Genomic DNA, 27,781 nt, shown 5'->3' on the forward strand with positions numbered 1-27,781 from the left:
AAAACTACATGTCCTCAATACAAGTGGTTCGGCTCCAGGTGGACGAGATGTCACGTTTCAGCGGATTCTGCGCGAGGCTTCGCCGGGTCCACCGCGTGAGGCGAGGGCGGGAGCATCGTGGCCCGTGCATGGATCGGTGTGTGGGACGTCCGCGGCCTACCAGCCGGGTTTTAAAGATCCGTGCGACGGCATGAAGGGTCACTGAGGTGGCGGTTTCAAGCTCTCTATTAAACTCGTGCAACGACTCGGCTTTGGTTCGTAGTCGTGAATGAATCCAGGTCCATTCAGAAACATCCACCGTCAGAGTCGTAGATTAAACGTCGACCGTGGATAAACATTGTCTGTGCACATACAGACAGACAAACTAAATCTGAACTACAGTTACTCCAAAGCAAAGAACTACGGCCGGACGAAGGTTTGAATCGAATTGTTATTTTACACCAGAAATGATTCAGAGACGTTAAATTTAAAAACCAGGCCAAGGTGAGACATTAAACTTCTGGTTTTACTTGCGTGAAGATATGTTTGAGGGAAATGTCCGATCGCTCCTTTCATCACTCGACGCGAGCCACCGACCTGGTCTGGTCTTCGGCAGGGACGTCGGCCTCATCCCCGGGCCGCCTCTAGCCCGCTGCGGGGCTCTACTGCGATCGAAGCTCATCCAGAGGGTACGTGTGAATTCGCGACTTTCCCGCGACTCATTGCACTAAGGTAACGTGTTCGGGAAGTGTCCCGACGCGGGCTGTGTGAAATGAAGGCTCACGGGAAGGAAGCCAGCCGAGGAGGCGGGACTTGGGATCCCGACTGCGGGAAGGTGTCGGGTCCGCGTCCGGGAGGATTCTCTTGGTTTTTAGCTTCGCCTGAAGCCGGACCTGAGCACAGCGAAGAGCCGCGGAGCGTGAACTCCCCACGCACCTGCAGCAGGTGAGACCATTCAGCCGGTGTAGGATTTGATGCTTTTCTCGTTGTCACACATGATTGATTGTATTTGGACTTTTTCTCTAACGAAACGACTAGTCATCAATCAATCTAAAAAAAAAACTTAATAAATGAACCGCCTTCAAACAGAATGAACAAGCGAAAACAACGAACAACAATGAACAAGCAAACTCCCAGCACCTGTGCTCTGGTGTGACCCTGTCTGGTTCTGTCAGGTGTCCATTGCTCCAATCACGTTCTAATCACGGCACCAGGTTGGGGACGAGTTGTTTTAAAGTACAGATGTTTCAGAGTTTTCATATATTTGTATATTGAGAGAAATAAATGAATGTGGTCATGTCTGTTATGTCTGTTACTATTCCCCTATCTATTTCTTCTGACCAACAAATGGAACGATGAACAATAAGGCTGCTGTTTCGTCAACGAATCGATCGGAAACGAATTAAAAACAACTAAAAAAAAAATGATCGAATCCTGTGTTACAGTAAGTACTTGAAGAAGTAAGTAAGTAGAAAAAAACAAAAAAAAAAAAAACCACAAAAAAACAGTCAATTGAAATGAGTTCAAAAAAATCAAAATCCTCACGATTAATTCCTCTTGATAAGAGGTTGAGTAAATCTACAACTGCACAAACGTGTGAACAAAGAAAAAAGAACAAGAAAAAAATGAAAGAAAACAACGTAAAACGCAGCTGTAACACAGCAGTCAGCAGGATCAGAACAGGACTGAGGAGGATCCTCTGTGATCATCAGAGACAGACAGACACGACACTGAAACACACCAACGTTAAATAATGATTTGTTAAAGTTGGTTTTTAAAAAAGTGGAAAAGAAAATATACAAAGAAAATTTTCTTTTCTAATTGTCTTGTTGTTTATGTGCGTGTTAATGCTCTGAATCTCTGAACGTTTGAATGAAAAATTCTTTGCTTTTTTTACATTCTCTTCTCCTCTGCTGAATCTTTTATCTCTTTTCAAGTTTTTCGCGTGGTAAACAGTTAAAGACGGTCACGTGTGTCCCACTCACGGTCTGGAGAACATGACCTGACGTTGAGTTCAGAAAACAAGAAAATCAAACAACTCACCACAGCACACCAGTTTCCCCACGTCCAACGCTTCCAGTTCGCCTTCGACACCAAAAAATCTTTTAATATTTAACTTTAAACTAAAAAAACGAGAGAAGAGAGAGAAGAAATCAGGAAAGGAAGGGAGGGAGGGAGGACTGGAGGAAGGGAGGTAGGTAGGTAGGGAGGACTGGAGGAAGGAAGGAAGGAAGGGAGGACTGGAGGTAGGAAGGAAGGGAGGGAGGGAGGGAGGACTGGAGGTAGGAAGGAAGGGAGGGAGGGAGGGAGGACTGTAGGAAGGAAGGAAGGGAGGGAGGACGGGAGGGAGGAGGGAGGGGAGGGGAGGGAGGACTGGAGGGAGGACGGAAGGAAGGGAGGGAGGGAGGACTGGAGGGAGGAAGGAAGGAGGGAGGGAGGGAGGACTGGAGGAAGGGAGGAAGGGAGGGAGGACGGGAGGTAGGGAGGCAGGGAGGGAGGGAGGGGAGGACTGGAGGGAGGAGGAAGGAAGGGAGGGAGGAGGGAGGACTGGAGGAAGGAAGGAGGGAGGGACTGGAGGGAGGAAGGAAGGAAGGGAGGAGGGAGGGAGGACTGGAGGTAGGGAGGAAGGAAGGGAGGGAGGGAGGAAGGAAGGGAGGGAGGAAGGAAGGGAGGGAGGGAGGACTGGAGGTAGGGAGGAAGGAAGGGAGGAAGGGAGGACTGGAGGGAGGACGGAAGGAAGGGAGGGAGGTAGGGAGGACTGTAGGAAGGAAGGAAGGGAGGGAGGACTGTAGGAAGGAAGGAAGGGAGGGAGGACTGTAGGAGGAAGGAAGGGAGGGAGGGAGGGAGGACTGGAGGTAGGGAGGACGGGAGGGAGGACTGGAGGAAGGAAGGGAGGGAGGGAGGACTGGAGGTAGGGAGGAAGGGAGGGAGGACTGGAGGAAGGAGGGAGGGAGGGGAGGACTGAAGGTAGGGAGGGAGGACGGAAGGGAGGAGGGAGGGAGGAGGGAGGACTGGAGGTAGGGAGGAAGGAAGGGAGGACTGGAGGTAGGGAGGACTGGAGGGAGGACTGGAGGAAGGAAGGGAGGGAGGGAGGACTGGAGGTAGGGAGGACGGGAGGGAGGACTGGAGGAAGGAAGGAAGGGAGGGAGGACTGGAGGTAGGGAGGAAGGAAGGGTGGGAGGACTGGAGGAGGACTGGAGGAAGGAAGGAAGGGAGGGAGGGAGGACTGGAGGGAGGGAGGACTGGAGGTAGGGAGGAAGGAAGGGAGGGAGGGAGGGAGGACTGGAGGTAGGGAGGACGGGAGGGAGGACTGGAGGGAGGGAGGACTGGAGGTAGGGAGGACGGGAGGGAGGGAGGAAGGGAGGGAGGACTGGAGGGAGGAAGGAAGGTAGGAAGGTAGGGACTGAAGGGAGGGAGGGAGGAAGGAAGGGAGGGAGGGAGGGAGGACTGGAGGGAGGGAGGACTGGAGGAAGGAAGGAAGGGAGGGAGGACTGGAGGTAGGGAGGACGGGAGGGAGGACTGGAGGAAGGAAGGAAGGGAGGGAGGACTGGAGGTAGGGAGGAAGGGAGGGAGGGAGGGAGGACTGGAGGTAGGGAGGAAGGAAGGGAGGTAGGGAGGACTGGAGGTAGGGAGGAAGGAAGGGTGGGAGGAAGGGAGGGAGGAATAATGGGAGGAAGGATCCTATAACCAGTCAGGTGTTTTCAATTTTCTAGTCTTTTCATTGGATTTTTAAATATTTCCTTTTATATCCTCATGTTTTGATTTATTTCTATTTAATTATTTATTGTTTGATTTCATTAATATTGCTTACAATAACCTTTGTTATACATTTTTTAAAGAATGAATATTTTTACTACCTTGTATTTATCGTGCTGTCTTTTATTAAGGAGTAATTTTATTTTTTTTAAAGAATTTGATAGACTGATCACAAAATGTTTGATTGTTGAATTTTACTTACATCTATTATAATTAATATTATTCATTATATTTTATTTCCGTTAATCTCTTACGTATCGTTTTCGTATGATTTTACGGCTTACGGTGAGTTTAGTAGTATAGTATAACAGTAGTATCCCGGTGGTGTGTACCGGCAGAGGGGGTAGTTTGCACCCGGCCCTCGTCTCTCTCAGCCCGTGCGGCCGTCTGACTCTGTGCCGCTCTTAGGACCGTCTTCTCTCCGCGGACACAGACGAGGATGGTACCCGCTCACCGCGCTCTGATCTCGGCTGCATTGTCCGCCTGCGGTCGGTGGGTCCGGTGCCATGAGAGCGGGAACGCCGCGCGGACTGAGGTGATTTTAATCGGAAACACGCGGAGGACGGACCGAGCGCACCGCGCGCGCTCTGCTGCGGGGGTTTAACGCAAAATCTATCAAAGTGAAACCTGTTGGGTTTTTCGTTTTTTTTTTCTCGGCTTCACTCGGTTTTCCTCGGTGCTTCTGTCGGATTTGCAGGCTGTTTCTCTGGATGTTTCTGTTTAATGCGGTACAGACTGCGGGTGATGACGATGATCATAATTATTGATCAGTTCATCCTCGGTGATCAATGCCTTTTATTGGTTAGTTAATCAGAGTCTCTGTTCCCGAAATGTTCCTTCTGGCCCTTGACAGCCTGGTCGGTCGTCAATATAGGAGCGCGCTGACTCTTTAACGCTGCGGTAACGTGGTGGTTATTTCCACAGTAACAACTAGACTCACCTTCCCTCCTTCCCTTCCTTCCTATCTTCCCTTCCATCCTTCCTTTCTTCCCTCCTTCATCCCCTTTTTCCTTCCTTCCTTTCTTCCCTCCTTCATCCCCTTTTTCCTTCCTTCCTATCTTCCCTCCTTCCTCCCCTGCTTCCAGCCTTCTTCCCTTCCTTCCTATCTTCCCTTCCATCCTTCCTTTCTTCCCTCCTTCCTCCCCTTTTTCCTTCCTTCCTATCTTCCCTCCTTCCTCCCCTGCTTCCAGCCTTCTTCCCTTCCTTCCTATCTTCCCTTCCGTCCTTCCTTTCTTCCTCCTTCCCTCCTTCCTCCCCTTTTTCCTTCCTTCCTATCTTCCCTCCTTCCTCCCCTGCTTCCAACCTTCTTCACTTCCTTCCTATCTTCCCTTCCATCCTTCCTTTCTTCCCTCCTTCCTCCCCTTTTTCCTTCCTTCCTTCCTCCCCTTTTTCCTTCCTCCCTTCCTTCCTCCCCTTTTTCCTTCCTTCCTTCCTTCCTTCTCCTCTAGTTTACAGTCGGAAATCTAAATGTTGAGAAAGTTTAAATTCTACAAGCTTGAGTGTAAAATCTAACCAATATAAAACTTTGTTAGACAGATGCGTCAGTACACTTGAAGGTGTAGAGGTCTGAGTGTCTCTACAACAGAAGCAGTTGTGGTTTTTTTAGATTGAGGGGCCCAGAGGGTTTGTGTTGTTGCCTGGTTACCTGAAACAGACCTGAACTCTCTCAGACTGTTAATGAGGGGAAGCTCGTTAACATTCAGGCTTCCCCTCATTACCAGTCTGAGCTTCCTCCTGTCAGTCTGCTCAGCCGAGCTGTTTTCATCAGTAGATGTTATTTGAGTCTGTTTTTGTGTTTGTATTTTATTTATTTACCTTGTATTGAAGGAGATGAAGGAAGGAAGGTATGAGGGAAGGATGAAAGGAAGAAAACTAGGTAGGAAGGTAGGAGCTAGGGTAGAGGGGAAGCAAGGTAAGCAGGAGGAAGGTGTGAGGCTGTTGCAGGTTAATAACCGGTGTCTTTGGTTTGTCAGCTCGGTGCTTTGCTGCCTCCTGCTGTTCTGGAGGATTTAAAGAACTACAGCACATTTCCAGAGACGTTGGCTCCCGTTGCTCCCGTTGCTCCCGTTGCTCCCGTTGCTCCCGGTTCCCTGAAATCTGCGTCGCTGATGTGAAATGAGTGATTTTAGGAGACAGTTGGCAGGTAGAAGCCGCTGTTTGCTCAGTGCCGAGGCAGTGAAAGCAAAACAGCGCCGCAGCAGTCTGAGTGTCTGTGGTCAGGTACAATCCAGGTGAGGCTGTATTTACATTCCCTGCAGCTCGGAGACAAGTTAACACACGAATTTCCATCTCCTTCCTCCTCAGCACTCAGTCGGAGCTGTAAAGTTACTTGAGGTGCAGCTAAACGACCTGAAACCGATTGTGTACAGGTGACTCCTCTGTGTGTGTGTGTGGTGGGGTTTCAAGTTGTTGTGGTTGCTGCTGCTGCTGCTGCTGCTGCTGTTTGGACAGAAGAAGCTGTCGGAAGACTCGTTGTTTTCTGATGTTTTATGGTGTAAGTTGTTGTTAGCTGCTGCTCCAGTCCTCAGACTCGGTGTGTTTGAGAGGTGTGGTGACAGTGTGGTGACCTTTTAACCTCCTCCATGGTTCATAAGTCACTGTTTGTATAAGTCTGAGGAGAAGTACCGTCAGAAACTTGTTCCACAGTTTTTCTTCCATTTCACCAGCGTTAAACTCCACCTAGTCAGCTAGTTAGCTTTAACCTGTTTACCTGTGCTTCCTCTCTGTTGATTCATGACGTCTGTAACGTCCTGATCTTTATCTCTCACGTATCCCAGCTGTCAGCAGAGCAGGCCGAGTCAAACTCAGTCAAACTCATCACTGTGCCTCCAGACAACGTGTCATTTTATTGAAAACAGCCTTTTAATCTGCAGTAACGACAGAACACAGTCTCCGTGCTTGGTGTATTTTACTGCATCCTGTAGGATTCGTCTCTTCCTTCACCACAGCTGAAGTGAAGCAGCGTTTTAAATCAGACTTAAACGTATTAAAGTATTGATGAATGTAGGATATTGATTTTAATATAAATATGAACAATACTGGGGCGAGCAGAGACGAGGTATCTATCTATCTATATTCATATAGATATATAGATAATATAATGATCAGACTGAAGGTAAAAAGGATCAGAAGCTTATTATTATAATGATCCTCATTATTGTTATTGTGAAGACGGAGTCAGTATCTCTGCTTTTAGATGTCTGGGTTCTGTGCTGATGATTATTTAAATAAAATCTTTTTTTGATTGTATTTAAAATAATCACAAGATAATTGAATCATTACAACCTTTCTGACTTTATAAAAAAAAAAACAATTAAAATCAATAATTGCCCCTAATTAGTTTTTTTTCTTCTATGAGGAAAAGTTTACATCTTAATATTAAATTATACAACACAACTGATCATTTAAAAAAAGAACTGAATTTATATTCACTTTTTTTTTGAGAACTGAGGTTTGACTGTTTCATAATTTTGATTCTGTCACATAAACTATTAGATTTTTCTGTTACTTAAATTTTGTTTTTTTTTGTTGCGTAAACACTTTGACTCTATTTTTTTTTTATGTGTAATGCTTTTATTGTGAAGCAACTTTTGATTTAAAAGGTAACATTAATACATCTTGACAAAGGTAAATCAATATATAATCAATCCCACTAATAGACAGATATATGGATTTATGTTTACGTAATATTATTATTACAATTAATAATAATAGTAATAATATTAATAATACTTATTATACAGTGAGAGAATGTGGTTGAAAACTCCTGGAAAAAAATCTAGTAAGTGGACCTTTGAGCTGAGATTAAAGAGTCCTGTTGTCTCTGTCCCCCCCAGGTCTGGCCTCTGTGATCCAGTATGAAGTCCGGGAGGAAGTGGATCCTGGTGGTCCTGCTGGCCTGGGTCCTCCTCTTCATGTCCCTGCTGTGTCAAATCCTGGACCTCAGGTCAACAACAGTGCCTCGGTCCAGGTCCGCAGCAGAGTCTGGACTCACCTGGACCGAAACCCGCCGCCTAGCCTCTGTTGTTCAAGGAGGGTCTAGGACCCCCGGCTGGTCTCTGAGACCTGCTGGACTGTCAGAGGGGGACTGGAGAAGGAGGAGGATTGACCTCAGGTCCAGGTCTAGGGACTACTACAGGAGGCGGTCTCTGGAGGTCCTGCACAGACTGTGGACTGGGAACCTGACTGTGGGGATGCTGAGTCCTCGTCTCCAGAAGGCCCTGAAGGTCCAGTTGAGCTCCAACAAACACCAGGTGGTGTACAGGGGACCGAAGGGGGTCCGTAGATCTGGTCTGCAGCTGTACTGTGATCTGAAGCGGAAGACCAGGATCCGGACTCTGGATGGGACCGAGGAGCCATTCTTCGGTTTGGGCTGGGACCGGCTGGTGCCTTCACTGACCCTGCCGGAGCTGCGGAGATCTCAGTACCAGAGCTGTGCTGTGGTGACTTCAGCTGGAGCGGTCCTGAACTCATCACTAGGGACGGAGATTGGTAAGACCACATACTGGACCGGGGGAGGGGGAGGGAGATCATTAAGACCACACGCTGGACCAGGGAGACCACGTACAGGCGAAGAAATACAGCAGTATAGTCTGCAGATGACTTTGCTGCCCTCTGGTGGTGGATAAGGAGAATTACAGTTTTTCAGTTGTATTGAATTCTTTTTATTTTTCCTTTTTAGGTTAAAAAAAAACCTAAATATAATAAAGAGAATAGAGAGCAGAGAGAGACCCTGAACTATACTGTGTTCTGATTTTACACATCATGTTCATACCCACTCAGTGACCCCCCCCCCGGGGCCTGTGGACGGGGGCACCGTCGTCATGTTTCTCTGCTCATTGTTTTGGATTTTTCCTTTTAATTTGTCACTTTAATTTTTTTTATTGAAATAGATAAACAGTAATTTTGTAATCGTAGAGATGTACAGAACAACCCTTTCATGACAGGTGAGGCTCAGGTGTACTGCAGGTTTTAAACAGTTGGATATAAATATATGAAATATATATTAAAGTAATAAACATACAGAACAACCCTTTAATAACAGGTGTAAATAAAGACAAAAAACAAATGAAACTGTCCTCCTCATGTCGGGCTCAGATTCCCATGATGCAGTCCTTCGGTTCAACGCCGCCCCGACCAAAGGCTTTGAGAGGGACGTGGGCAACAAGACCACCATCCGCATCATCAACTCTCAGGTAAAAGCGCCGCCCACCGACTTCACCTGTACATCACCTGTTTGTTTTTCGTGTTTTTTTTTTTTTCCATTTCTCCTTTTTAATCTTTTTTCTTTTTCTTGTTCCTCTTTTACCTTCTTTCTTTCTTTTTCTTGTTCCTCTTTTACCTTCTTTCTTTCTTTTCTTCTGTATTTTCTTTTTCTTATTCATTTCGGTTTGTGTGTTTCTTTTGTCCATTGTTTTCTTTATTCTTTTTCCTTTCCCTCAAATTCTTTCATTTTCCTTCTCATCTGTTCCCCGGTTCCTGTGGATCCTTAAAAAGTCTTAAAGTATTACGTTAGATTTTAAAATTTAAGGTCATAAATGTCTTGAGTCTTATTTTTCGATGCAGGGGTCTAGAACTTAGGTGATATTCAGACTAACTGAGACGTGTCCGAATACTTTATCAAATCTACCTGTATCACCGAGTCTACTCGGCGTAAGATGTGTTTTTTTTTTTTTAATCACTCGTTTTTTGTGGCTTTGCATCTTCGCGCCTTTCATTCACGTGACTTTTCACATACGCTGCCTCCCACATTCGTGAAGCGGGAACAGAAGAGAGGAGCCTTTTCTTCTCCGTCTTTCTTTTCCTCACCAGGTACGGAACCTGTCGTCCTCTGATCCGTGTGGCGTGTGTTCTGTCGCTGTCATGAGCCTCGACGACGACGGCGATGACGACTGACCGCATCATACTCTGCTCAGCTGATTATTTTCGGTTTTCCTTCCTCTCCTCACCAGATTGTGGCTCGGCCCAAACATCGGTTCAGCAGCAGCCCGCTGTATCGGGACGTCACTCTGGTGGTTTGGGATCCGGCTCCGTACTCCGCCAACCTCACCGAGGTAAACGGTTGCCGTCTTCTGACGACTTAAACTTTTAGCAGCGTCAGAAGTTAGAGACAAAACAGAAGCAGTCAAACGTGAAAAAGGGGAAAACCTGAGTTGATGATGTGAAGCGTGTCGTACCTGGGCTGCAGAATCTTTTTCTTTTTTTTTAAAGAAACACACGTCACCTCAAGATTCAGCGAGAGTGCTGTTCTTCTTAGAGCTGAATCGATTAGTCTGCAACTGTTTAATGATCGAAACCTTCATATTTAATAAGTTTCCAGCTTCTCTAACATGAATATTTTCAGTTCTCCTGTTTTCTGTCACAGCAGCTGAATCTCTGTGTGATTCTATTTATTATATACGTGACCCACGTCGGTGTTTTCCTTCAGTGGTTCGAGAAGCCGGACTTCGATCTGTTCTCGGCGTATGTGGAACAGCGTCGCCTCCGACCCGAGCAGCCGTTCTACATCCTGCACCCAAAGTTCATCTGGACTCTGTGGGACCTGATCCAGGACAACACCGAGGACCAGATCCAACCAAACCCCCCGTCATCTGGGTTCATAGGTAAGATTACTGACACCACACTCCAACAGAGAAAAGCTCAGAATAAAGCAGCAGAAATTTGGTGTGAAGCTGGAGGTTAGAAACTTTGACCTTTGACTATAACATTTAAAGTTATGTAGAATGTATAACATCAAATTCATATATTGTTAAATAGTTAAAGAGTAAGAGAAAAGTACGTCTCAAACATTAAGTTAAACCATGTATTGTAGAATTGTCCCTTTTTAGTTAATTGAATTTAAAAATATTAAAACTATCCTATTTAAGTTCAAGATTATGACTTAGACTTTAAAAGGTGCTCAGTCATTTTCGACAGATGTAGAAAGTAGAATGTAAAATTCAACACGGGGATGTTTAGTATCAAAACATGATGAACTGAAAATTATTACAGTATAAGTTGTAATTGACAGTATAGAGGAACAAATGAGTCCGACAAGTGTGAGCAGCTCACAGCACTTTATTCCAAAGTTTCCTCAACAGAACATTTTTACGACGACTCCACACACACGTTAGACAAACCAGACAAACCAGAGACCATAGAAAAATATCAACCTTCTGTCCAGACACACGGTTTGTATGGAGTCACATGTGTGTCACTGCTCTGAACGTGAGTTCGGGTGACTACCTTATCTCACCGTACTCAAATACACCTGTAAACAGGTACGGAGGCCAAAATGAGACTAGTTTAACTCGTGCCTTTTTATTTATTTTTTTATTGTTCATTCACTACACTCCAGTTATTGATGCTTTATAGGAAAAACTAACTCACATAAAATGTACCAATACTTCAATTTATATCTAAAGCTACAATGAGAAATAATTTAACAACAGCTGTAATCAAACATGTTTAGTTGGCAAATACTGAAATTCCAACCAATAGGTCACTTTTGCTCTTGATGAACTCAATTGCTATTGTTTATAAAATATTAACAGGAGAACGTCTGTAATCGTTAGCTACACCTACGTCATCAATCAGACACTAACTGATACTTCAGAGGAAAACTGAGCCATAAATGTCAGATTTATGCTTTCAGTCACATGTTTTAAGTCTGTTTACTTCGCTTCCACCTTACAGTTGGTATCTTCTGTCCGTCTTGATTCTCACAGCTTTAACATCAGGTCGCTGTGGTTCAGTTTGACACTCGGCGCTTGAAGAGCTGACGTTTAACGTAACTTAAACATCCACCATCATTGTTCCATTAGCTTTAGCGACCACGGGCAGATTAGCGTCGGTGCCTTCAGTTTGAATCTCTTGTGTTAGTTTGTGTCTGGACAGTGTCAAACAGAGACGAGCTGTCGGGGTGAGTCAGCTCACAAGACGGCGTTCGTCTGTCACCGTCGGTAGTTTTTCAAAGCACCGAGTGTAAAGAAAATAAATTAATAAAAAAAACACGATCCGTAGCGATCTAATGTTAAAGCTGCACAAAACTAACTGTCGGTTGACCGGAAGTAAACGGACGTATGTCACGCTACACTCTGCAGGTGGAGAATGAAACACGGTCAAACGTTACTTTTATGTAACTTTGTCAAAAGTTGGAATTTAGCTTTAACTATGTTGTGAGTTTTAAAGGTGCTATGATTGAGTTTTTGTATCACCAGAGCAACACTAATGTTAACTCTGGTTTTACTGCTATCACTTCCTCTACTTAGGTTGGCATGCTAACCAGCTAGCTAGCATGCTGACCAGCTAGCCTGTCTCATGTAGCGTCCGGTCTGTCCTCAGTCCAACACGAGAGGAAGAAGCAGAACCTCTGTTCAGAGGACGGATGCTAACGTTGGCTATGTAGCGATAGCAGAAACTGAACCATAGCACCTTTAATCACCTGTGACGAATTTTTTCATGTGCTGAAATATATTTTCTAACACGGTAAAAGTTAATTAAAGTTAATATCATTTTATCATGACTGCAGCTACTGTTCACAAGGTTAATACTTTTTAAAATTTCCTTACATTTATTTTTCATTAAACTCACTAATTTGTACTTTGTAGTCATAAAAGGTTTATAATTGTTTATTTTTAATAAATTGCTGTTTTAAACTTGTCTTTGAATGATTGATTGTTTTTTAACCTATAGACCTAAATAGCAGAGTCTGTCTTCACATCATTCACTATAATTACATCTTTTAAATTTTCTATTTTGACTTAATAACTTGACTTAACTCTTGTCTGATTTTTATGTTTACAGTTATGTTAATGTTGACGAAGTCATTGATTTTAAAAAAAAAAAAAAAAATCCTTTTCTGCTTACAACCACATTGAGTTATTTATTTTTTATTTTTTTTTACCGTAAATGCTAAATGAGCTGAGTTAAATTAAACTGTTACCAAAACCAGCCACTGACTGAGAACAGTGACGCAGGTGTGACTCCGTACCTCCACTCTGACGTCTGGGCGTTACGATCGCTGCACCGACACTTCGGGGCGACGAGTTTCCAGGAGGCGGAGCTACTGTGACACATGACAGCACTGGGGGGGCGGGGCAGTCTGGTGGTCACACCTTTCTGCTTTTGGTCCGTTTTGAGTCACTTGAATCGTCCTCAAGAGAAGATCTCAGGCGGCTCAGCGGGGTCTGTTCTGTCGGACGCAACGACACTGGTCCCCTCCGGGTCCACCGGACAGGGTTTGTTGAGCGGCGGTGCGGCGGCGACGGGGCTGCTGTCACAGACTCGACGGTTGAGCTGGACCATGGTGGTCTTTGAGGGCATGGAGGAGTGTCCGTTCTCCGTCAGGTGGTGTTTACAGTGGAACAGGATCAGGAAACAGCGATAAAACTGAGGAACAGACACATTAATAATGTCAATAAATCCAGGAGGATGAACAGAAACTGAGGAAGAGACTCAGACCAGACGTGTTCTTGACTCCACATTTATTGTTTTGGTTTGTTTTTTTTACACTTGTTTGAATCAACTTACTTTACATTTTTAAAAATGTTGTTTAAAATTTGGACATTGAAGTTACTTGCCATCATTTTAACACTAAGACACAAAGAGTGTGATATTTCAAAATATTACAGATGTATGTTTGATTTCTTATCTTATCGTCAAATGCTTTCGTACATTTTTACCAAATTTTTTGATGAATACCTGTACTTGAAATATTTGCCGTATTTATTTTGGTGACAAGATGCTGCGCGTCTCTACGTCTCAGGTATCCTGCTGATGATGTCGCTGTGTCGTGAGGTCAGCGTGTACGAGTTCATCCCGTCCGTACGTCGGACCGATCTGTGTCATTACCACGAGCGTTACTTCGACGCCGCCTGCACCTTAGGAGCCTACCACCCTCTGCTGTACGAGAAACTCCTGATCCAGAGGATCAACGAGGGAAACGAAGACGAGCTGAGGAGGAAGGGCAAGGTCACCCTGAGGGGGTTCAGCTCTGTCGACTGTGGGACGTGATCTGGGTCTGACAGACCCACGCGTGTCTGGCGTTGACTGGTTTTAATGGTTTTTCTCTCAGATGCAGTAAAGCTGCCTCTCGCTGCCTTCAGGAGCGGCTTGGAGATTTAATCTCCCACACCAAGATAAACGCGAGTCCGGTTTCCATCCACCGCTGGTGCAGCTAAATGCTGTTAAACAGAATGTTACTGACCAACTATTTTGATAATCAATTAATCAAGTGGATATTTTAAGTAAAAAAAACTTGGGTCATATTTTTGATACAGACTCTTAACTCTGACATAGCTCTAAGATTTGGAGAAGTCAGTTTGAAACAGATTGACGTTTTAAAGAAAATCCCATAAATCTGACTGTGTCTCAGTGACCCTCATGATTTAAATGGTCATTTTCATCAGAATTTAGACTTTTGAGAAATGTCATAGTTTAGACATAATAAAGCTCACAATGCTGACGTCATTTCACAGTGTGTGTTTTCAAGAATCTCATCTCTTACTTAATGTTTGACACAGTTTCAAGAAATCTTCCTATTTCCAATTGTAAATCATTTTTCACACCCAATATGATAAATTCTACATGGTTGGTCTCACCTCTGACATTTTGAGAAACTCGTGAGCTTCACTAAGTCAAACCTCAGTCAAACGCTGCAGCAGTTCTGAGAAACTGACTCTAAAAAAACAACAGTCGGACATTTGACTTCTTATGGCATCATTTTCTGTGTTTTTATTTTTGTCATTTTCAACATTTTTGCTTTACCAGGCTGTCGAGGCTTTAATCGGACGGTGCGTTCACTATCCTCTCGCACTCCTGCTGTTTTTACGGTGGATAGGGTTTCACACGTTCCTCAGCTTAGACTGAAGGGTCTTTGTGACTCCTGTAGGACCGCTGTGTCCCTCGTATCCTCAGCTGATCCCAGAGGAAAGAATCTGGTTTATGTCTGTTTGGGAAACCAGTCAGCTGTGACAGGAACCAGCAGTCGGTGGATCCTGAGGCCCCAGGATGATTCCGCCTCTGATAAAATGACTTGACGTGCTGCCAAAATCCATTTCTGGATGAGGCAAAGGTTTAAACCACTGAAACGCTGACACTCGTTCAGATTTACGCTTTTGTTCTTTAGGCACAAACTTGGTTCATAAAAGTTTGAAATCCAACAATGTGACTTTAATTTGAGTGTGTTGTAAAAACTTTTTTATTAACGGATGAATCGAGAACCTCATCTAACGTTTCTAATTTTTTTCCACTGTACATAAATCCTAAATGGCTAAAAACGCTCTTAGTTTATTTTGTTAACACAATTTACTACAAATCAGATTTAGCAAAGGAATCTGATTTAATCCAACATCACATCTGATTTTGTTGTTGCCACGGTGATTCAGAGCAGACTTCTCAAATCAATCTGCACTTATTATAACGACATAAAACACTCCTGTAGAGAACGGGCAGCAGTGATCTCCAGTACGTCAAGTTTTTGTTAAATGGCTTGAAAGCAGAGTGAAGTCTGGTCTTTGCACTCCTGCAGTGTTTTAATATCTGGATAAAAACGACAGTGTTTGTTTACTCAGACTAAATAAAACTACAGTTTGTAACAACTGTGTGTAAGTTTTTTTTCCCTGACCGGACTAATTAATGATTCGAGTTCGGACGGAGTAACAGAAAATAACTTGCTCTATAAATAGTCAATGTAAACTCCACTTTTTCAAACTACAGCCTGAAGATTTTGAAGACAAGACAACCATCACAAATGTAGTGAACTGTTTGCAGGAGACGTTGCTTGGTGTAGTGAATCTTTATTTAAAACTGAGGGTTACGACCACCAGTTTTTCTTTAGTAATTTACGAAATTTAGAAACACTTGTGAGTTTGACTTGTTGAAACTCTGCTGTAGCATCTACTATTTTAAATCGCAGCTTTTGATTTCTTCACAAAACGAGAAATGCACTTTTGTTCACGTACAAATTAAACATTTCACTTTGTGCACATTTTTAAAACATTTTTAGTTATTTCTTTCATCAGTTTCAATTTATTTTATTTTCCTTTTTCCACTTTTATTTAATTTTATTTATTTATTTTAAATGATTTTTAATTTTCAAAGTGATTTCATTTTATTATCAGTGATTTGTCAATACTGTTAAAGCATAAGAATCGATAATTATTGTGTGTATTTATCCGTCCACCACCTGAGAGCTGGTGACGGGTGTGTCTCACCTGTTTGTTCATGAGGATGTAGATGAGGGGGTTGATGACGGTGCTGCTCTTGGCGAGGATCGACGGGACGACGCTGGCGACGGGGCTGACGAGTCCCGGCCGGCCGAAGGTGGCCATCATGGCGACGACGCCGTACGGCATCCAGCAGAGCAGGTAACACACCACGGTGGTGATGACCATGAACAGGATGTGAAACTCTCTGCGACGAGCCGCCGTCCGTCGGATACGACCCACCTGACAGACAAAACAAAGGGCACAGCTATCAGAACGCCTGACAGGCAGAACAATGGGGGAAACGCACGAAGGAAATCAGTCAATCGGAACTGATCTGTCACTGGCTTTCACCTCAACAGGTCAGTGAAGGCAACATTGCTCCACTAAATATAAACCGCAGCAACTTTAACAAAGGGAAGCAAGTCGTTGGTCGTCTCTGAACTGACCCGTAGCTTTGGTTCCAGTCATCAGATCAAACTTGACACACGATCTATTGATCCAGGGAGCGAGCGGCAGCGCTCATCTGGGTTCGAGAGACAGAGACGCCGTGTGACTACTGCTGTTTCAAAACGCTGGAATAAAATTAGTCTTTGCTGTGAAGAGCTGTGTAACCGTTAGGTTTATAGAAAACTAAAAAGGAATGAAAACTGGCCCTGGTTCACATGACTCTGGTTGAATCTGAGGAATGTGAGTTTGATCATGTGACTCGGACGCTTCATTGACCCTCCACCACAAAGAGGCAGGAGATCAGGTCCGAGACCGACGGGGTTCATCTGGTTTCTGACCGAACCCCGAGTTTTTATTTTAGGACCGGACGTTTTATTGCCTCTGATGTTTTTCATGTTTGCAGCAGGATCTGAACCGATTCAGCTGCACAAGAGCTAAAAAAAAAAAAAGGAAAATGTAATAGCATAAAAAAGAACGATTTTCAGGAAGGACCAAAATATCTAAAATACACGGAAAATCATGATACCGACATAAAATTAGTATTAAACATAAGGGTAAATAAAACAATACATGATAATTAAAAACTGGTAATAAATACATTTAGAAATAAAACAAAGCATTAAATATCCACGAGCTGAAGGATGAAAACATCGAGTTGTTGTTTGACTGATGAAGATGATTAACTCGTCATCAAACCGATTTATTCACCGTGTTTAACGACAACGAGGAACTGAAGACAATTTACTATGGCACGCGGGTCAAACTGCCTTTTATTCTGAAAGTGACAGGAAGTCCGAGTCAGCTCAGATCCGGTTTCTGAAGAAGACTGAGTCAGACCTGTTCCCCCCAGACGCAGGTGGAACAGGTGCTCGGGTTTTTACCTCAGTTAAAAGCTAAGACGCCGCGGAGACGTTCACTGCTACAGGAATCTTCTTATTTCTCCCAGGACCAATAAAGTTTTATTTGAGCCTGTAGTAAAACCTTGTTTATTGATCTGTGCATTAAACAGATTCAGAGCCGGTCGGACTACAGCTCAGACTCTTTTCCTCCGGCGGCAGGTTACAGGGGAGTTCACCTGCTGAACTGAAACCAACTCGTGTTTTCTCTCCACAGCACCGAGACTGGATTAACCTCCCGAGGGCCCCCGAGGGGAAAGTGCGTGGTCGGGGCCCCCGCTGATAATGACAGGATACCGATCCTGAACACACCTCAAAATCCACTACGGACGACCTCGAGAGGGACAAGCCGAAGGTTTTGCGACGGTCCTCAGTCTAAACATTAAACTGGAAATATTAGAGAAATGTTTCTTCTGAGACTTTATGCCTTTTAGAAACCAGATCAAAGTTACCGGAGCATCAAAATATAATTTAACCAAGTTCACAGTAGCAGAAAAAAGAGCAATAAAACAGGAGGAATGACGTCATTTCTACATTAATTCTAACCGTGTGAGTTGAACTGGTTAAAGTAAAAGTTCCTAATTCCACTGAATGATTTCCATGAGAGGAGGACGTGCGTCTCTGTCTCAACCTCGCCTGTCCAACACTGACCACGTGTTCAGTCTCCTTTCGGTTGCCATGGTTTTTTGTGCCCTGCTTGTGCGGTTGCCAGGTTGTGGTCACTGAGCCGGGACCTGGTCAGGACCCGCCTCTGGTTTCTGTCTCTGACGGTCTAGAGATCATCAGCCAGTTCATCGTCTCTGCTCAGGGACAGACGACGTTCTCATCGTCTCTCCGTCCCAGTGTCTGTCTCAGGTTTCTTTACAGCTCTGACTGGTCCTCGGAACCAGTGTTGGCGTGAGACTGGTCAGAGTGTGTTTGAGAGGGGGCAGTTGGTCTCGGCGCCGGCTGACACGGCTGGGTTTGGAGGGCGTCTGGGGGTCTGGATCTAAGGTGTTTAAAAATGTGAGGGCTCTCTTTTGAATGTTGTTCGTCAGTGAGCATCTGCCCGATTCTGCTGTTTTTCTCAGCAGGTGTAAAATGTATCTGCAGGATTCTGCCGGTAGAGATTCTGTTGGGTGTCGATCCAACAGGTTCGGCTGTGGTGGTCCAGTGGCCCCGTGCTTCGCTAGCATGTAGCACAATGGGCGTTTAGAGCCGTTAGAGCTCCTCAGTGCCTCCGCCGCCATGTTGGAACTTCCTGATGCTGTCATGGTTGCACCGAGGCAGGTACAGCTCACACTGGGTTCGATGGTTCCATTAATTACGGTGAGCTGGTATTCGTTCCCCTGTCATCTGGGGAGTTTTGGAAACTCATGATGTTTTCTTCATATCTGAGTGAAGAATTCAGTTCGTTTGTCTCCAGTTTTACAACACACCTGGTTTCCAAACACACTGGTTTAATTAGATCATATATTTTACACCTTCGCCACATCGTAGAAGTCTGTGATGGAGTTAAAAGCTGGTTTGAAATCAGCGAAACGTGAATACCTCGCCATTTCCTGTTTGGTGAACACGTCTGTTCCAGTTTGATTTTTACTCAGGATGGAGACTCTTCCATTTAGGACACTACAGAATAATCCAACCGCTGACACAGATGCCACGGTCGTTACTCGGGTCTGATTTGTCCCCGCTCTTGTAAATCAGGGAAACCGGCCCTTTGCGGCAGATGTCAGGAAAACATCCTGACTGTAATACGATACTGAACAGGTTCCACGCTGCACCCTGCGTCTCTGAGCAGTTCACTTTTAATGCGGTTCAGACCACAGGCTTTAAAACCGCTCGAGCTCTTCCCGACCGGGGGGTTGGATGTCACCAATTCTCTCTTCTAATGTTTGGAGTTTATTATATATTGATTGAATTAATGTGATTTATTGATGTGTCTCTGTGCTCTCCAGATGTCGCCATTCTGAGCCTGCTTTTCATCACTTCCTGAAGACAAAGCTCAGGGCAGAAAGACCCACAAACAAGCCGCGACTGAGGGCGGCTGCAGCGAAGGCCGGGCAGAGCGTCTCCAGGGAGGAAAGCCGGCGGGTGGCGACGTCCAAGGGGTCCAGACTTCAGCCAGGATTTTCATCAAGTATCTTGAATATCCTCATATTTATAATTATGTTGGTTTGTCCAATTACTTTTGAGCCTCTGAAGATGAGGGACTACGTATGAAAATGGCTGGAATTCCTCAACGGTTGATGTGATATTTCTGTTAAACCCCTTGAACTAAAGCTGAGTCTGCGCTTCAACCACATCCTGATGGTTTTGCTTCAGATCCATTGTGGTGTCGACAAGAGGCTAAATCATCTATAAATATAAAATCTTTTAAATAAAGCAGAATTATGTAAAAACCTAAAACAAATTTCGAGTTTATCACAACTTTGAATAAAAAAAACAAATTATCCAGATTTGTTAAAGATCCGTCTCATCATTACTGAATGAGAGTTAAAGAGACGAAACCTTTATATTATTAAAAAATATAAACTTTAAAATAGACTGTCACATTCAGTAGCAAAACCTGCATTTCAATACAGTTCATTACAACCTCACGGCGTCTCTACCGGCAGCAGCCTGAGCTAGCGGCGGCTTTCGGGCGCTTTTCCCCCTCTCCGATTGGCCGGCGGGACCCACCTGTTTGACGGCGTAGAGCAGGCGTCCATAGCAGTACACCATGACGAGGACGGGGAGGCCGAGGCAGAAGACAAACAGGCAGATGATGTAGGAGTGAGAACGAGACGACCTCTCCGTCCACGTCACCGAGCAGCTGGTTCCCGCCCCCTCCAGACCGTAACTGCTCCAGCCCAGCAGGGGGGGCACCGTCCACAGCAGCGAGTACAGCCACGACCCCCCCACCGCCAGCAGGGGCCGCCTGTAGTCCGGGGCGCGCTTGTTGTAAACCATCAGGGTGCTGTACCGGTCGTAGGACAGGACGGACAAGGAGATCAGAGACACGATACCTGGAGAGAGAGGTTCACGTTAAAACCCACAAAAACGCGAGAAACCAGAAAAGACTGAACGTAGGGGGGCGTCAGGACCCAGGGCACGACACAAACTGAGACTAGAGGCTCGAGGACTCGAAGCCACGTCTCTCACTCTCATGATCCCTCTCACTTGTGTCTCCCGCTGGAAGTGCAGCTATGAAGCGTCTCCTGTGTTGGACACTAAACTGACAGAGGACGTTGAATCCTCTTCCTCAGACACGTCTCTGCAGTCAAACTGGACCTCGCGGTCCGCTGATCCCGTTCCAGTGCGGATCTGCTCAGCAGGCAGATATAATGTAGACCGGGACCTCCGAGTCCCCCTCACCCTGAGGCGTCAGCCTCCATGGGACTGACGGTTTCTCACGACGTCATCGCGGACCTTGAGTCCCAGACCCAATTGGCCGCGGCAGCTATGGGGAATCGACACAGGTCGGCCCCGGTTTCAAGTCCAGGACCTCTCGGGCCTCCCTGGCTGTTCCAGTTTCAAACAAACCAACCCCCGTCCCAGCGGACAGGACATTAATTAAGCTAGCTTAGCACAAAGGCAGCGGCGCGGCGCGCAGCATCGGCGCTAGCTGTCGTCTCTCTTGACACGGGAGACAAAAACCGGCTGTAAGTTAAATGTTAATTGGCTGTGCGCAGTTCAGTTTTGGCGTGGTGAGAGAATGACCTTGAGTATTGATCGGAGCTGTGGACGGTTCGGTGTGTGTGTGTGTGTGTGAGCGCTGAGCTGGAGCTGAAGCTTTAACACACAAGAGTGATGAGACACACGACACACGCAGCGATTCACAGACACACAACACGGGACGGTACGGAAGCAGTGCAGCTGTGATCTCGCACACTGTTCATTCAGGAAGTGACTGAGCACGTGTTTATTTACCCAGAACCTCCTGAATGATCACATGGTGAAAACATGCAGCCGCGGCAGGGCGTGTTCGGGAAGCGGCTGCCGCTGAGCTGAATTCAGGCTCCGGTTACAGATTTTCGTTTTTAGTAACTGGACAGAAAGTTCTGAACGCGTTTTCACTTTGTCGTTACAGGTAACGGAGCGAGGACGGATGGAAAATGGGGATTTTATCGTTTCAAAACGAAGCGAAGATTCTCTGACGCTGCTGCGTAAAACTGGAAATATTCAGAATTCAACTGAGGAGGATTCGGGACGAAGACTCTCACTCGGTCAACGTGTCACTTTTCAGCTGGAGTCGTCTTTTAGAGGAGGAAAGTAAAGAGTACTTCGAGTACTTCGAGTACACGCCGACACTGCTACCGGCCGTACTGAGCTTCACCGTAACAAGCGGCAGCGTGGACCCATCACGCTGAGACCGCAGATCCGAAAACCACCATCCAGCGCATTCACTCGACAGTCGGTAACAGTAGAAACAGTCAGTCAACAGTCAGAAACAGTCAGTAACAGTCGACAGCCAGTAACAGGGGAAACAGTCAGTCAACAGCCAGTAACAGTGGAAACAGTCAACAGCCAGTAACAGCCGAAACAGCCAGTAACAGGGGAAACAGTCAGTCAACAGCCAGTAACAGTAGAAACAGTCAACAGTTGAAACGGGAAACAGTCGACAGTCAGTAACAGTAGAAACAGTCAACAGCCAGTCAACAGTAGAAACAGTCAGTCAACAGTCAGTAACAGGAGAAACAGTCAACAGTTGAAACGGGAAACAGTCAGTCAACAGTAACAGTAGAAACAGTCAGTCAACAGCCAGTAACAGTGGAAACACTCAGCCAGTAACAGCGGAAACAGTCAACAGCCGAAACAGTCAGTAACAGCCGAAACCGTCAACAGCCAAAACAGCCAGTAACAGGGGAAACAGTCAGTCAACAGCCAGTAACAGTGGAAACAGTCAACAGCCAAAACAGTCAGTAACAGCCGAAACAGTCAACAGCGGAAACAGTCAGTAACAGCCGAAACAGCCAGTAACAGGGGAAACAGTCAGTCAACAGCCAGTAACAGTGGAAACAGTCAACAGCCAGTAACAGCCGAAACAGTCAACAGCCGAAACAGCCAGTAACAGCTGAAACAGCCAGTAACAGGGGAAACAGTCAGTCAACAGCCAGTAACAGCCGAAACAGCCAGTAACAGGGGAAACAGTCAGTCAACAGCCAGTAACAGTGGAAACAGTCAACAGCCAGTAACAGCCGAAACAGCCAGTAACAGCCGAAACAGCCAGTAACAGCGGAAACCGTCAGCCTGCAGCTCGGCTCCGATGGACTTTCTACGGAAACTACTGACTTTACTCGAAACGCGGTCGTCGCCGAACAGGTGAGGGGTTCGTGCAGGGGAAGCGACGCGCCGACGACGGCCGAGGATCGCGTCTCGGGTTCCTACCTCGGAGATCACAGACCTGCAGCTGAGCCCCCGCTCGCGTTTAGTTGGCGGCTCCGCAGCGACTCACCGAAGCAGGAGTTGACGAAGCCGTACCACATGCAGCCGTGTCGGCCGTACAGCCAGCGGGTCCGCAGGCTGGAGGCGAAGCTGAGCGTCGTGCCGCAGAGGCAGACCAGCATGTCGCTGACGCTGATGTTGAGCAGCAGCATGTTGACGGGGGTCCGCAGAGTCTTGAACCTGCAGAACAGAACCAGCACCAGCAGGTTGTTGAGGAAGCCGAACACCATGATGGAGCCAAGAAACACCGACACCACGCGGTGACCGCTGCGCGACAGCCGCTCCTGCGGCGTGTCGCTCCAGCCCTGCTCCAGAGACGCCGGCGGCTCGCTCAGGTTGGAGGTCAGGTTGACGTCGCTCACCTCGGAGAACATGTCGGGACGGCGGTCGCGCGCTGCGCCAACTGTCTGTGCGTAAAAGCGATCCGCTCGCTTTTTACGCGCGGCGCGTAAAACTCTTTGGAGAGAATAAACACACGGGGTGAAGCTCGAGGGACTTCACATACTGATGGGTCCGGGACTTGGGCTGCAGCTACTGGAGGGGAGGCGCCCTGCAGAGACGCGCCGCCGCGCCGCGGAGGAGTCCGGCCGCTGGTCTCTGCTCCATCCTCCGCCGGAGCAGCGGCACCGCGCGGCGGAGAGCAGTCCAGGTGTGAGCGAATAATCCGGTGACACTCCGACGTGCTGCCGCTTCTCCTCCGGAAGATCCTGGTCTGGTTTCGCTCTCCCCCTGCACTGAACCCGGGTCAGATCGGTTTCTCCTGCCTCTGCGTCCAGACGGACTGATGCTCCGCTGCGCCGCGCCGCCGTTAAATACTCTCCACACTGCAAGAAGTGACCGGCTGCAGAGCGGGACTTCATCCAGAGTCCGGACCGGTTACAGATGCGGATCAGGCCCGCACACACACACACACACACACACACACGCACACACACACACACAGCAGCGGAGGGATACACGACTCCGTGGGACATCAAATAATCCCGACCTGGAAACCGTGGCCGTTGTGAGTGAAAGTGTCAGGTGACCCTGCTCAGGTGTCCGGGTCAAACACAACGAAGAAGAAAAGAGAGTTTGAGCCCGGAAGTTTCCTGATGCTTCACACTTTAGAAAAGAGAACGTGGCAGAAAAGCGCGAGGACTGAAATATGAAATAAAACGTTAGTGAATGATGCGTTCACAGGCTGTCAGAGAACAACAGTTTCAAATTCGAGGTAAAGATTTAGAGAAGCCGCAACTTCTTATTATATTTATTACTTTCCAACTTTTATGAATTTTTCACGTTATATATTTTATATTAAACTACTGATAAAACGGTAAAATGGATTTGAACTATATTAATTTTTTATATATTTTTTACTCTACGTATTATTTCTAATTGATTGCATTATTTTGAATTATAAAATAGTACGTACACATTTATTTACTATTCTTGAATGATTTCTAATTGATCATGTTATTTAGTTGTTTTACTCTCCAGTTATTAGGACTGGAGAGGATTTCCACAGGTGAGGGAGTCGCTAGTGGTGGATGAATCCATCAACAGTCCCGCTCAGTGGTTCGATCACTACACTGTAAAAAATATCTGTCTAGGCAGCGCAACGTCTTTGGTAACAAGGTCTTGTGATCCACAATATTTGTAGTCCAGTCAAACCCTGCCTCCTCTGAGAGGAGGCTGCGCAGTCCGTCACGTTTACGTTAAACCTGACGTCATCTATCACCTGAAATATTAAGTCGCCGAGCACGCGGCGTTCGACCCCGGGGGATGAAGTTTGGCCCATTTTACAGCTCTGCGGTCGGAAAGATTTGTCAGTTCAGAACTCCGTTTAAAAAAGGCTTAAAATAAGATGAGAACAGATGCGCGTTTTCTACACATCAGCGCCGTCTTCGCTGATGTTAAACGCTTCATTTGACACGTTCAGCAGATAATTAAAATAAAGTTTACACACTCCGAGGGAGCGAATCCGGCAGAGAAACGACCCTGCAGCCGATCAGCGTTCAGCTCCGTCGAGTCGCACAGGTGTTGTCACTCTGCGTGATTGGACCGGGGGGGGGTACACCTGTCGGTCACAGTAGACCAAGTTGTTGAGAAAATTCACCTCAGCGGAGCCAATCAATTCATTTAAATGAAAGAAACCAATATTACTGCTGCTACTACTACTGCTGCTGTTGCTACTACTGTTACTGCTGCTGCTACTACTACTGTTACTGCTACTACTACTACTACTACTAATGTTACTGCTGCTACTACTACTACTACTACTACTACTGCTACTACTACTACTACTACTGCTGCTGCTGCTATTTCTATTGATAATCATAATAATAATAATAAGCGTTATTTCTGACACTTATTAACAAAGAGACAAAAAACATGAAATTAACTATTTCTTCTATATATTTTTTTATTAAATATTCACATGACAATATACTGTTATAATAAACGTTTGATGTTGTAATACATTATATTATATTATAATATAATGTTGATTATGAGTCTGTCACATTAAATCCCACATTCATGGGAAACCTACTCAGGCTTTTATTGTGTTACATTAAATCCAGTCTGTGTGTGTTCACACCAGTAAACTGGATCTGGTTCAAAACCAGCAGGGAGAAACCAGCACCACAGTCCCGATCCCAGACTCTTTGTTCCTGTGGTTTCTGAACCACAGTCTGCAGAAACGTTTGAAACCAACCAGTCAGAGGCCGAAGGATTCAGAACGTGCCTCAATATGAGAAAACATGTCACTTCACATTATCTTACTGTTGTCTGTCAGCAGCTTTCCCCTCATCTCTGTCTCACAGGGTGACTGACCTGCAGGGAAAGATCTGAACCTCAACAACCAGGACCTGCATCCATCGAACTCTCTCTTCTCTTTGTGCATTTCTCTGGAGAATGAAGCTGCGTTTGGTTGGTGAGCAAACACCTTTCACGCACCTGAACTAAAACGTCCAGCAGCTCAGACAGATGTCCATTAGTTCACTGTGGCTGATTTGACACGTCGGAGATGTTGAAGGTCTGACAGGAATAAAACAGGTGAAATGCGAGGCTGTGTTTCCACGAGCTGTGGACGTCAGACCAGTCCTCTGCTGCGTCTCTGAAGATAAAACAGCGATTCTCTCTATTCGTCTATCGCCCTGTTTCTGTGAAACTTTCTTCTCTCTGCTGATCATCCCTGCAGACGGATGTTCGTAGAGGACTCACTTCAGTCCGTCGCCCCTGGTTCTGTCCTGGAGCCGACAGATGCGACAGGGTTATGAAAGCAGCATCAGACACCTGGTCAGGTATCATCCTTGACCTGGAGGCACTCGTGACTGCAGCTGTGTCAGATAGATGTGGTGCAATACAAGTTCTCTCGACTTAGGAGGTTTACGTAAGTCCGTTACCGTGGAAACGGATCCTCCGTGAGTTATTCAGATCGTGACGGTTTGATGCGAGTCTGGATTTTCGGTTTTCGATCTTCTTTTTGTTGAACATTGTCTTAGTCGAACACGACTTTTGAGGATCGGATGTTTTTCCTCTCAGACTGTTTGTTTTCATCCCACTTGTTCGACTGATCGACAGCTGTGATCCGTGATCACTTCCTGGTTTCTGCAGATGTGCGGGTCATATATGGAAGATGTGTAAGTGAGCGAGGCTGACCTTGCTGAGAAAAGCGTGTCAGTGGTGCAGAAAATCTGTAATAAACTCGTTTCCACCTGTCAGTCTTCATCTTCCAGGAGTGTTGATGGTCTGAGGACTGATGGGGGTCAGCTGGGTCCAGGTCTGATGCTGGGGGTGGTGACAGCTGTGGTCTCCAGATGGAGCTCCTCGGGGACGTCGGACATGTTGAGTGTCTTCTCCTTCACCGAGTCCCGAGATCAGAGGCATGACGGATACTTCGGGGAACTCACACAGGGTCGGACATTTGAGTTCCGGCTCTGCAGGGCGACACTTTTCATCTGAATGTCAGGTTTTTACGGAACAAAAGGACTTTGTTTTTCTCACTGGACGACAGAAAACACAACAGTATTAATGCAGGTCAGAAAACTTGTTTCGAAATCAGTTGAACGTATTTAGAAAACGCTAAAGACATAGTGAGACACACAACCCCCACAAAGAGACTCAGGCAGACCCCCCCCCACCATGAGCCGGGTTCTGTTCCAGGTTTCTCCCTGTTAAAGGGAGCTTTTCCTTGCCGCTGTCACCAAGTGCTTGCTCATGGGGGATGTTGGCTCTCTGTAAACGTAACTATAAAGAGTCTGGTCTAGACCTGCTCTACGTGAAAAGTGCCCTGAGAAAACCTTGGTTATGATTTAGTTTCTATATAAATAAAATTGAATTGACAAAACCACCACAAAGAGGCTCAAAAGACCATGATCTCATTAATTATTCAGTGAAACTTGAAAAAATGACTTTCTATTGGAAGATGCTAAAATTATAAAAAGTATCTGGACAACACATGTAAGTAAGAAGAGAATCTTTTAGCTTCGTTTTAGCTTCGTTAGCTCATTTAAGGCACGGGTCTGCGCCGTCTGCTCCTAAACCTGGTCTGACTGATAGCAGGATGTTGCAGGCGTAAGAGAGAGATGATGATGATGATGATGATGAACATAATCTGAGCCACAGCAGGAAACACACAGGTGTGTCTGTCCACACACGTCACCGCCTCCTATAAACCATCAGAGTAAAAGCCCCGAGGAGCTCAGGCCAATCCTGTACCGGACGTGAGATCAGGTGAGTGTTTAACACCTTACATTACCTGCAGGTCAGGTGAGTGGGGAGCAGACAGGAAGCTAAAACCCTGCAGGTAGACTGAGGTCAGGTACTCTGAGAGAGTAATCCTGAGGGAGACATGAGGTGTGAGGTTCATACAGGAACAAAAGGAATATTATCAATCCGATTGTTATGAACAGTGTTTGATCAGATCAAAATGATCTTAAAGAATCTGGAGTGAAAGACTTTTACCAGTGCGTTGGCCCAAGGTTTGAGGACTCTGGAGCTAAATGAGGATTTGTCCGTAGCTTCGTGCTTCATGAATTCTTCTGGGACGTGTTCCCGCCCATGGTCCCGTCTGTGCTGTCTGAGCCAGGTCTGACACGCGTTTGCTGCAGCAGGGTTAACAGT

At 46.0% G+C, this 27,781-nt stretch overlaps 2 protein-coding genes and 1 long non-coding RNA gene across 5 annotated transcripts; 2 read left to right on the forward strand and 1 right to left on the reverse strand.

Annotated features, from left to right (window-relative positions):
• The first annotated feature begins 651 nt into the window (after window positions 1-651).
• Window positions 652-14,184, forward strand: LOC120787429 (beta-galactoside alpha-2,6-sialyltransferase 2-like). 2 transcript variants are annotated; one of them, XM_040123079.1, is made up of 6 exons: window positions 652-924; window positions 7,572-8,226; window positions 8,833-8,930; window positions 9,687-9,788; window positions 10,163-10,337; window positions 13,481-14,184. In XM_040123079.1, the coding sequence occupies exons 2-6, from the start codon at window positions 7,593-7,595 to the stop codon at window positions 13,726-13,728; spliced, it is 1,257 nt and encodes a 418-aa protein (XP_039979013.1). In that variant the 5' UTR covers window positions 652-924; window positions 7,572-7,592; the 3' UTR covers window positions 13,729-14,184. The 2 variants fall into 2 exon arrangements, with proteins under 2 accessions (XP_039979013.1, XP_039979014.1); XM_040123080.1 differs by lacking the exon at window positions 652-924 and adding an exon at window positions 4,174-4,270.
• On the reverse strand, window positions 10,782-24,707 carry LOC120787430 (opsin-3-like). 2 transcript variants are annotated; one of them, XM_040123081.1, is made up of 4 exons: window positions 22,683-24,706; window positions 19,928-20,253; window positions 15,930-16,163; window positions 10,782-13,104 (listed from the first exon to the last, which is right to left on the reverse strand). In XM_040123081.1, the coding sequence occupies exons 1-4, from the start codon at window positions 23,044-23,046 to the stop codon at window positions 12,871-12,873; spliced, it is 1,158 nt and encodes a 385-aa protein (XP_039979015.1). In that variant the 5' UTR covers window positions 23,047-24,706; the 3' UTR covers window positions 10,782-12,870. The 2 variants fall into 2 exon arrangements, with proteins under 2 accessions (XP_039979015.1, XP_039979016.1); XM_040123082.1 differs by lacking the exon at window positions 10,782-13,104 and adding an exon at window positions 14,314-14,773 and having other exon boundaries at window positions 22,683-24,707.
• Window positions 23,396-26,955, forward strand: LOC120787435. The gene is made up of 3 exons (XR_005706917.1): window positions 23,396-23,885; window positions 25,480-26,298; window positions 26,381-26,955. It is a non-coding gene; the product is annotated as an uncharacterized LOC120787435 (long non-coding RNA).
• Window positions 26,956-27,781: the final 826 nt, after the last annotated feature.

Source organism: Xiphias gladius, unplaced genomic scaffold (assembly GCF_016859285.1).
Source record: "Xiphias gladius isolate SHS-SW01 ecotype Sanya breed wild unplaced genomic scaffold, ASM1685928v1 HiC_scaffold_1475, whole genome shotgun sequence".
In the NCBI taxonomy this organism is placed as follows: Eukaryota; Metazoa; Chordata; class Actinopteri; order Istiophoriformes; family Xiphiidae; genus Xiphias; species Xiphias gladius.

Bases quoted from the DNA above. Each gene is read 5' to 3' on its own strand.
- LOC120787429 (XM_040123079.1), top strand. From the start codon at position 7,593: ATGAAGTCCGGGAGGAAGTGGATCCTGGTGGTCCTGCTGGCCTGGGTC. The intron at 8,931-9,686 runs GTAAAAGCGCCG...TCTCCTCACCAG, and splicing joins TCCGCATCATCAACTCTCAG to ATTGTGGCTCGGCCCAAACA. The intron at 10,338-13,480 runs GTAAGATTACTG...TCTACGTCTCAG, and splicing joins CCCGTCATCTGGGTTCATAG to GTATCCTGCTGATGATGTCG.
- LOC120787430 (XM_040123081.1), bottom strand. From the start codon at position 23,046: ATGTTCTCCGAGGTGAGCGACGTCAACCTGACCTCCAACCTGAGCGAG. The intron at 20,254-22,682 runs GTGAGTCGCTGC...CTCTCTCTCCAG, and splicing joins CTTCGTCAACTCCTGCTTCG to GTATCGTGTCTCTGATCTCC. The intron at 16,164-19,927 runs GTGGGTCCCGCC...TTTGTCTGTCAG, and splicing joins TGCTCTACGCCGTCAAACAG to GTGGGTCGTATCCGACGGAC.